A 10,550-nucleotide genomic window follows, 5' to 3' on the forward strand; every position below is an offset into this window, starting at 1 on the left:
AGGAAACACCTAGCAGGTAATAAAGGCAATATAACTGAAACAATTATACTTCATTGCAAGTGAAAAAGAAAGTAAAGGTGATGTGATGTGAACCTGATGTGATACATTAAGCTGGCACATACGAATCAAGAAATAATCTGCATTCTTTTAACCCTTTTCATAGTTTGCAAGTGCACTTCTCTGCACTGCACTTTTCGCCCAACTTATCGTGGCACCGGTCATCGTTCAAACGAAGTCAAAGTGCTAACTGCACGTGCAAAGGTTGTCCCTTACACATGGTTTCATCACGAAAGCCATATCTCTATATTTTCTATATCATAATGCAAGCAAACTGCATTTGTATAAGCTGTTTGCAAAATTAATGTGCTGCCATTAGTTGGGCAAACTGCCCCACAGGAAAGCTAGCTTCACAATTATAAAAATGGTTTGTTCAGCTGCAGTTGGTAGCAAGGTATGAAATGAGCATTCTCTTTAACAGGGGACTGTGCTGTACACATACGTGGCACATATACAGAAGGCACCCAACGTACCTGCTGCAAAGCCGCTGAAACCTCCTTTTCTTGAACTTCAAGCTGACTAATGACTTCAGAAATGCTTTCTAGTTGGCTCTGCATTTGTTTAATCTTGGCCTCGGTCTCTTCCTCTGAACTCTGCTTCTGAAGTTCCAGCTGGGACCCGGATGTTTGCCTTGGCTCTTCATCCTACAGGTGAAGCCGTTTTTTAATGAATGCAATGCCATGCTTCATCTCCGTCAGGCACAGTGTGAACAACTGTGCGCAACAAAATTGTGCATGATGAGCTAAAGCACACATGAAAATGATATTTAAAGTGTGTTGCATACACCTTTAAATAATTCTGGATAGAGCTATTCTGCTAGTTTTACTAATACACATAAACTGTATTAGTAAAACGTGTCGCACAGTAAACAGCTGCGTGTTTTGCTTTCGGTGACAGTATGTCACGTAGTGGGTTCACTTTTTTTTTTGTCATTCTTTTTCATAGTGTTTTAGATCGAGCATATTTTTCAAGTGGCTGGATAAGTGCTATCCCAGTATGCTAGACATGAAATAGTTTATGTTGTCATGTCTGATATTCCAGTAGAGAGTTTTTGCATGGTGTCCACATTCTGTAAATGTGACAACACTCACTGAAAAATTGAAAACTCTCCATCCATTTTGCAGCTGTATGCTTTCTATAATACTAATTTTCGATGGGCAGAATTAATTGCCACTCTAAAGGGTTTATTATCTTTCTCTTAGCCTTCGCGATGCTGTTTGGCTTACCAGGAGGAAGACAATACCTTATTTCTTTCATTGTTTTGCAATTATGGGCCATCTTCAAGCACTGGAAAATTGCAAGGCATTCTTTCGATGTGCCAAGTTCCACGAAAATATTATGAAGTGAGTGTGTGTGTGTGTGTAATACATGTACATGCACCATGTGTATTTTGAAATTGAAAGAGCTAAAGAGCAGAAAAATATGGCCAGCATACCTTTGTAAACTGCAGCTTCTCCGTTCTTGTAAACTTTGATTCCCTAGAGGTTGGGGGTTTATTGCTTGTGGAGGAAAGGGATGCCAGAAGCTTTGACACATCTACCCGGGACTGCTCTGATGAGAGCAAAGACTGCTGGAATGCATCAGCCACTCGTTTTTGGATACGCTCTTTCTTTCGCTGCCTGTGTTCCTGTTGGAAGATGCAGAGAAAACCACTTAATCCAAACATTTCATTTATGTGGTTTTGCCCACAAAAATTCAAACGAACAATGTGAAGAGACATGTTAAACACACGTGGAAACTTCCAAGATTGTCTGCTAAAGATACATCATTTTATATGACACTTGTGATCTGTTATCTGGTACAAATGTCAAAGGACCATGGGTTTATTGGAACATGCAGACGAAACCATTTAATCCAAACATTTCACTTGCACGGTTTTGCCCACAAAAATTCAAACGAACAATGTGAAGAGGTATGTTAAACACAAATGCAAACTTCCAAGTTCGTCTGCTAAAGATACATTATTTTGTATAATGCTCGTGATCTGTTATCTGGTACAAATGTTAAAGAACCAGGGGTTTAGCAAGTAAAGTTCAATTTCCTAGCACCCATAATTTGCGTCCTGGATTTGAATGGTGCTGACAGTACTTGTGAGTGCATGACAAATGCAATTGCCTATGCTTACACTGAGCAGCTGAAGGCACAAGAGAATATTCAGTTTTTGGAAGACTCCCATGGTCCATAAACTTTTGTTCCCTATGGAGCTTTGTGGAGAGATACTGAGATATGAAGAATAAACTAAACAAGAACTTGGGGGAAAAGCAAAGAAATAAAGAAGAAAAAAAGGCAGCATAAGAAAGCAAGAAAGACTGCATCCTGAACATGTTTGACGGAGACCATTCAGATGATAAACATGCCGAGATTTGCACTTTGACCAAATGTTTCCCGCTACAAGATTAAAATGCTGGGCAAAAGTTTGTAACTGTACACTGCGAATAAACACCAGAACACTAATTTTCAAGCAAGAAATTCTCACCTCTTTGAGTAGAAAGGCAGAAGTGCAGCATATTCCACAGACAAATTTTGTTAATCTACATGTTACAGTCAAACTCCTTTATTACGAAGTGCTTGGTACCTCCAAAATCCTTCATTATACAGATCACTTGTTGTCAAGGTCACGCGCTGTAGCTAATTTTTCCATGCACAATTTGTCTGAGAACTTGCGACTGCAGCCAACCTTACCACACCAGGGTTTACAGTATGTTACTTGGCAAAATGCAGGCACTACGCAAAGCAAAGATGTAGCTCATTTCACTGGTGTAGAATTTCACTGGTGTATCCCTTGCCATCAAAAACCTTCGTTCACTTACAGCATCTTCAACACTGTCACATTCGTTGACATTTGCATCCTTCCAGCCTTATGTGCCTTTCGAGACGAAGTCGGTTGTCAGTTACGCTAATATTACATTGTCATCAACTGCGACGTATTCGACAGCCGTTGCACCCGCTGATGCATTACAAAATGTATCATATGGTTAAGCGGTTTCTGGAGTAGTGCAGCAGGACTACATCTGATATCAGCACACTCGTCAAATACGCTGTTGTAAGAGCTAGTACAGAGCCCAGCTTCGCGGTATCTTTGGAGGGCAGCACATCGCTGCTACGCGGAATTCCTTTTAAACAACAAATGAGCCGTCGTGGATGCCTAAATTCAATTGTTCTACTGGTCTTTGTTGTAGAGGAGTTCACAATACATATCAAAGATAGAAGGTCAGCCAGGATATAATCAATCGTTTCTTACAAAGGTAATTTCGCTGTAGAGGCGTTTAAAGTAGAGGTGTTCAACTGTACATCCAGTATAGTACTAGTAATTACCTGTTGTGAGCCTTTTGAGAGCAACCCAGCTTGGTGCAGTTCAGCTTCCTGGTCTTGCATGGCAGCTGCTGAAGCTGCATTGACTTCGAATACTGAAGCAGCGAGCATTCTTGTATCCAAAGCTTGTTTCCACAGTGGCTCTGTCAGGCCACCTGGGCAGACCAATAAATGCTTTGACCAATTGCAATGCTGACATTTTAAAAAGATTTTTTTTCTTGTTGCCTTGGCTCATGTTATCACTTAATGTTCCATTAACTGGATGACAAGATATAGTTTTGCTCATAGCAGATATAAATGCAATCCTTCATTAGAAAGTTCATTAGAGTTTTGGCTTTGAAAGCCGTGCCTTACACTGGCAATAACAAGGTTCCTCACTCTTACTGTTTTAAAATCGAACAATGACGTAAATAGTGGGAAATATTAGCAGAATAAGTTGTTTCCTCCTTGAGCCTACATGCCTTGACTACAGAAAACAAGGCATATCACAACTACAAAATTGTGGTAAATATTTTATAATTACAGACACATATACTCATTAGAATTTTGCCAGTGTGTTTCTTGTTTATATGCCTTCCTGGTTATAATTTCATTGAAACCTAGCCCCATGACACAGTGTGTTAGCATATTATGCTTTCTAGCTATTGCTTCCTATTTCTGCACAACCCTTTGTTGTGTTGGTTTTTCAACTTGGGAGGCTGTTTTGTAAAAAAGTTTTTCCTCTAATCCTATTCATTGTTTGTCATTACTCTTGCAGAGTATCTGATCAAAGTAATAGGAGGAGGTTCAAACAAACCAATGATAAGGGGCAAAAGGAACCATCACAAAATAAGACCCCCGGATTGTAGCATTATCTCATGGCATTTAGAGCCTATCTTAATGGGTATTTTTTGTCACCGGTGATTAGAAAAAGATCCAGCACAGAGTAGTACAATTTTTTTCAAAAAACAGTAGCAACAACATGATTAAACCAAATATACATACTTTTATATCTGCTGCCACATGTACATGGAAACAAGTTGAAGCAGTTGAAGCAAAATTATTTTGTACATTGCTTCTGGCCTAGTTTTGAAAAGGACAGGATGGACACAGGGTCTGAGGAGGCTGGGCCACAGCATACACCTCTCATTCATATAGCTTGCCAGCAAGTTCTCGCACTACATTTCTCCCAATTCACAACATGATTAACTTTCGTGCTAATGGAATTGTACATACTTCCTTGCATTTGTGTTTGAGGTCCCCATATTTCATTTTATGTAATTATATAATTACGAGGGTTTACACAGTGGTTAAACACTGAAGGACATTCTTCATGGAAATGATAAACTGCCACACAATGCAAAAAAATACATTTCATATTTTATATGATCAAGGGATCCCTCCATTGGTAATGTATACTGGTACTGATCTTTCTTGGTTGAGCTAATCACACAATGTCGCACCAAAGCGAATAATAAATTAACACTGCAATATCAATGATGATCTCATATTACCAGGGCGCTCTCCAGGAAGGGTCAGTTTGCATGTTCTTAGCGTGCTTGAATCACTGTAGTCCTGAAATGCAAAATGAAAAACAAATGATCCACTAAAGCTGTAATCTTCAAATAAAAGAAAGTGTAATCAGCAAAAATTCATTGTTTAAACACTAGCGAAAGGTTCTATAACATTTCCTGCAAAGCTGTGGTCACATTTTTGTTGAATTCTTTTAGCAATATCAATTTCGGTGCATGACGACTGGCTTCCAGAGAAAGCGAATGTGGCAGAAGGAACCTGCGTGATTGAATGCACGTTGCATTAGCATTATCTTCAAACTGCATTTTTGTTGAGTGCAGTGACGGAACAAAGGAAGCAACACTATCATCAATAAATATCTACTGTTGCAATGATGCTCTGTGCTGGGTACTGCTGACAGTTGCTAAAGGTAGGGGCCTTGCAGACTTACCAAACTATGGTAGGTTTAAGGTTGGAATGTGATAACTGTACTTTCCCAGCACACATTTAGTTCAAGCTTTAGAATCCACTCATGGCAGCAATAAGGTTGATCCTGCACATATTCTGTGCATCCCCAACTGGTCAATCGAGCCAAACTTGCAAACAGTGCATCCCATCTTCAATTCTCCCAGCATATCAACAGAGTATAGGCGCAGCTCTTTCTGACATACACCTATATTGTAAAAAAACCACTTGAACATCACTACCACAGAACTGCAAACAGTCAGTGACTGTTAAAGTCGTTATGTCAGCTAAGACTTCCAGTCAATCCTGCCAATTTCCGCGTTGCATTCTTCGATGCAAAAAGGGCAACATCTCAATGTTTGCTGCTGACCTGCCACTTTGACATGTTGCCTATGCACTTAATCTTCCATTGAAACTGACTTGTTCCAAAAAGAAGAGTAGAAAATACGGTTCCAGAAGGGCTTCAAGTTCTCCACTGAAATTCAGCAAGAAGCGTTTCATCTCTCTCTTTTTCCTTGCTGTGCTATCTAGACCATTGACCTTTCTGCTACAGAAGTGCTAAACTGACAATTTGATTTATTTATTGGGATTGTGGAATTTTAACAACCCAAAGCAACACATGAGATAAGCTGTGGTGGAGGGCTTTTGAGCACCTACAGTTCTAACTAAACCTAATGCAAAGCAAGTTTACACAGTTCACTCCCATGACAATGATGCTGTGACAACTGGGAACCAGAATGACAATTTTAGAAAGCCATATTCACTGAACAAATGTGGCAAATGAGCAAACCATTTCATCCAAGCCACACACACATCTACTTGTACCTGACTTATGTAATTATACTGCAGTGTATATGACAAAATGTCTCTCTCTCTCTCTCTCTCACACACACACACACACACACACACACACACAGAGAACGCATCAAGAAACTTACCTCTTTCCACCAATGGCCTCCTTTCCAGCGGACACCACTTCTCTTGCAGTAGTTTGGAAGCCAAGGTGCTTTCAACTGCCTAGCAATTTGCTCTGATATTGACCTTGAAATCAAAGCTGCTGTCCCTGGATAGCACAACATATGAACCAGAATAACTAAGTCAACCATCAAATAATCAATAAATTACAATGTAAGCATTCAGAACAGGCTACTCCCACAAAAAAGTGCTGTGTCTCAACATTTCCCTAGCATTTTACCAAAGAAGTAGCTTCGTTAGGAAATAACATATGCATAAAAGGGGGCACTTCAGTGGCATAGCAACAATCACCTCTCCACTGCTGTTCACAATAAACACAAGAAATTAAGATTGGCAAGATCAACAGTGTGGGTGAAGTGCCTAGAAATTAGCTTCACCAACTGACTGTACGGAGAAGCCAGAGTTATGAACTACTGTGGTTTATTGAAAGCTATTTCTACATAATAGAAATAGTTTTGCGTTGCCACAAGCCAATCAGAATGCGGAGGGTAGGGGGGGTATAGAATACGTAGCGCTTTGTAGATACAGCGTACTATAACATGCAAGAGTAGGTCAAGCAGCGGCATGGTGCACGCTTTCCTGTAAAGCGAAAAGCATCGGTGGCACTACAATCAAACTATATATTCTTGCACCGACGCTCATGATGATAGCGAAAAATGTTCAAATTATGCGGTCCAGTCAATGCGGTAACAATTTCCGGGTCACTATATGTCACTGCAGACCCAGAGAGCTGCAAATCGACCCTTGGCTGGTATAACATAAAACTATCTCAATTAGTTTTTATTCTAAATCCACCATTAGCCCTTCGTGATAGGTCAAAATGGCTCAGGCCTCGCCCATATGGGCACAGAAATAGAGTGGAATAGTCTTTGTTATACCCACCCTGGGAACAGACGCCCACCTGCTGAGCTCGCTGCAGCGCGCGCCTCCCGAATGTCTAGTTCGCTCGCAATGCCCTCAGCCTACTTTTGATTGTTTTGCGTCTCAGCTAGGCAGCGCTGCACCGCTCAGCCCACTTAACCGTATTCTAGTGATATAGGCTCCTTGATCATAGAACACTCTAAATACAGCCACCCTGGCCATTCCGCCAGAAGCAATGACAGCAGGGAGGGGCCGCGCATGCACCGGCTACTTGTTGGAAGTGCCGAAAAGTTCAGCGTTATAAGCACGAAAATTACGAGAAACTGCATGGGTGGCTGCCGTCGCATGGTGTGCAAAATGTGAATGGCTGCATTCTTTTAGAGTGCAGTTTTCAGGTGCCCGTTCCTACGGTGAGCTTCAGCGTCATCCCTTGGTGTCCTCGTAACCGAGTGAACAACAGCAAAAAAAAAAAAAAAAATGAAAAAGCTAACCTGGAGGGCGGATGAAAAACGGCAATAGCGAAAAGAGTGCAAGGAGGAAAGCAGAGGAGGAGGGCGTGGCGAAATCACGAGAAGAAAAGTGTAGTGGTACGCAAGAGACTGGCGTGCAGTGGCAATGACTACGGGCTGGCACCAGAGTAGTGTGCGTCGTCTGAATGGAAACAAAGCGCTGCATGATTGGAGGTTTGTCTGCAGCGCCTGCTGTGAACTGTGTCCACACGTCACCCACCCGTCACCCATGTGCTGCCTCTTGCGATCTCCCAATTAGCATGGCAGTCGCGTCGTACTTTGCTCCATTTGCAACGTGCCGCACGAGGCCGATTGTCTGCGCCAGTCAATATATTGCGAAATGAAAACACGTATGCAGCTGCGCTCAAATTTTGCATTAGGGAGTACTGTAATCATCAGTTAATTTTTTCGGAGAACGAACTTGCTTGCTGTTTGCAGCCACTGCTGGAGCACATATGCCAAAGCCGTTCTGGCGCAGGAATTTGTTTTGTATCAAAATGGCACAATTGATGCAGGAGTCCCACACCTGAGGACTGATTGAAAAAACTCAACATAAATATTTTGGAATGCATCAAAAATCGGAGTGCATGTTTCATTTCTTCAGACTATGCATGCAAATCTAGTGTATAATGTATTTAAACTTTTGCACCTCCCAACTCTTTTCTCCATGCCCAAAATCTGTACCGTATACTGCTCATTCATAAGATCTATCACGAACAATTAAAACAATCTTCTTCCAGTGCCATCCTATGTATTAAACAGAACTGATCACTGGCATAAAGTACACATGCCATTCCCCTGTACAGAGCTATTCCCTGACTCTTGTTCCCAAAACATTTGACAAATCGCACCACCTGCCCATCTCTGTTGCTGAACTGACTGATGTAGTTGCATTTAAGGCTTTAGTTGAAGTTGAACATTATTTATATTCTTAGCAGCTGCGCTGTATTGTTCTTGTAATACTTATCTGTTACCCACTCCCTTCTGTAATGCCTATGGGCCTTGAAGGTAATCAAATAAATATCCCAAAGCAATACAGCAGATACCAGACACCACAGTGAGAACTCTGGATCAGTCTGTCTACCTGATGCTCTTTAATGTGTATGCAAAGCCTGTAGCACGAAACATATTTGCATAGAAATGCTGCAGCTGGTAGTGGAACCCACAACCTCGTACTCGGCAGCAAAATGCTATAGCCACTGAGACACCAGTGTGGTTTAACAGATCAGACGTCACCCCTGAAAACAGACGTTCGATAAACAAATTTGTGCAAGATAGCGCCCCCAGATGGTCAAACGGCTGGTGCACATATATACGTCCCCCATTAGACACTGTTCTGGCAAACACAGTTCAAAGTCCAACATTGCAGTGAGCACTCTGTGTGTAGTCAAAGACAATGATACCTTTCAATTTTAGGCTACAAGTGCAAGTGTTGAAGATGTCGTAAGATTATTTCACAGCACTTGTGTTGTCCATACCTTATATTGTAACGGGCGTCCTTGCCTGTTCATTGTGCGTGTAAGGAAACGCAAGCAAGTCAAATGACAATTATTGTTGTGAGGTAAATATACACCCCAAAGGGTGCAACTGTTTTATGAGTGTAGGAGTACAAACTAGAGTAACTGATGGTTCATAAAAACTTAATCAGCGACTGCCGGTGAATGCCAGCAGACAATATTTGAACACGAATGAATGGAGTAATAAATGCCGTAGTACTAGCTAGTCTGTGGCTGATAATGCCATAGGCCAGTGCAATGTGAGTGCAAACAAGACAGTGGTTCACAAGACGTGTGTAACGACAAGTTGACAACTTGATGAAGACAAGTATCTTGTCAAAATTTTAATAAATACACTCATTTGCACCCTCTGCTGAGTTGAGAACATTAATTAGTAGTTTTGAGTGTAAAGGCGAGTGCCACTATGTACAAAGAAATGCAAGTGTGTGTGTGCCTGAATAAAATATTGTTAAACAAATATAGCTTTTTTTTTCTTTTTGTCGTCTAATTTCGCCGGGGCACGGATAAAAGATGCGCTCGACAATAGCCACATTTTGCAACAGCTTACCGAGTTGCTGGTCTACAGCCTTTTCACTTTCCTTGGGTAATTTCTCGAAGAGGAACATGAATATCCTTCTCATTTCCGCCTCATTCGAATACAGGAAGGTCTGGTAGCCAAGGTCTCCTTTGAATCCCAGCTCCTAAGGATGCGTACAGTACTGTGCATCAGTTTCTGTATAGTCGACCCGGCCACCATTCAACAAAAACTGTGGTAACGACTTACGCTGCAAGCATTCGCTAATGTCATGCCCAAGTTATAGCGCTCAACCATGTTTGTAGATATGTGTAGGGGAAGCTCTCTTTCTGGAGAAATCAAGCGAAGGCAGCGCACCACAGCTTCGACAGTTATTTCTGTGGTAAACTGCTTGAGCGATACAACGTCTTCATCAAACTCGCTGAAAAACAAGATAGGAAAAACAACATCAGAAACCAGCCGTCAAATTACGACTACAAGCAGACATGGGCAAGGAGCCGACGAGATCTGATATGACAGTTACAACAATCTCCAGCAGATCCATGCCCAAATTGAGCGCGTTTAGCATCGCTACTTACCATCCGATCTGGCGCAGTGCATGAATTATTATCTGGTCCACTTCTTCCATCGTTATTTCCACAGTTTGTCGAAAGCAACAAAGGACTCCACTACCAGGTAGTAGAGGCACGCCTTCCCGTCACGAGAGTTTCCCGTACCTTAAGATGCGGTGCGTGAAGATGCGAGCTGTGTCCGGATCACGGTGGTCCGGATCAAGGCGGCTACCGCGCTACGCCCACCGTTCCGCAACTTCGTTTTCGCTCAAAGTGGACAGTGCGGCAATTTATTTCT

General features: G+C 41.8%; 1 protein-coding gene across 1 annotated transcript in view; it reads right to left on the reverse strand.

Moving 5' to 3' along the window:
• The window catches only part of LOC135903001 (coiled-coil domain-containing protein 22 homolog), a 24,848-nt gene extending 14,381 nt beyond the window's left edge, over positions 1-10,467 (reverse strand). The window contains exons 1-8 of the mRNA XM_065433339.2: positions 10,280-10,467; positions 9,951-10,122; positions 9,735-9,867; positions 6,264-6,388; positions 4,863-4,923; positions 3,373-3,524; positions 1,493-1,684; positions 531-701 (exon numbers count right to left, since the gene is read on the reverse strand). Of these exons, the coding sequence (XP_065289411.1) occupies positions 531-701; positions 1,493-1,684; positions 3,373-3,524; positions 4,863-4,923; positions 6,264-6,388; positions 9,735-9,867; positions 9,951-10,122; positions 10,280-10,329 (1,056 nt within the window). The 5' untranslated portion in view covers positions 10,330-10,467. The remainder of the gene's footprint in view (positions 1-530; positions 702-1,492; positions 1,685-3,372; positions 3,525-4,862; positions 4,924-6,263; positions 6,389-9,734; positions 9,868-9,950; positions 10,123-10,279) is intronic.
• Positions 10,468-10,550: the final 83 nt, after the last annotated feature.

Source organism: Dermacentor albipictus, chromosome 3 (genome assembly GCF_038994185.2).
Source record: "Dermacentor albipictus isolate Rhodes 1998 colony chromosome 3, USDA_Dalb.pri_finalv2, whole genome shotgun sequence".
NCBI classification, from domain to species: domain Eukaryota; kingdom Metazoa; phylum Arthropoda; class Arachnida; order Ixodida; family Ixodidae; genus Dermacentor; species Dermacentor albipictus.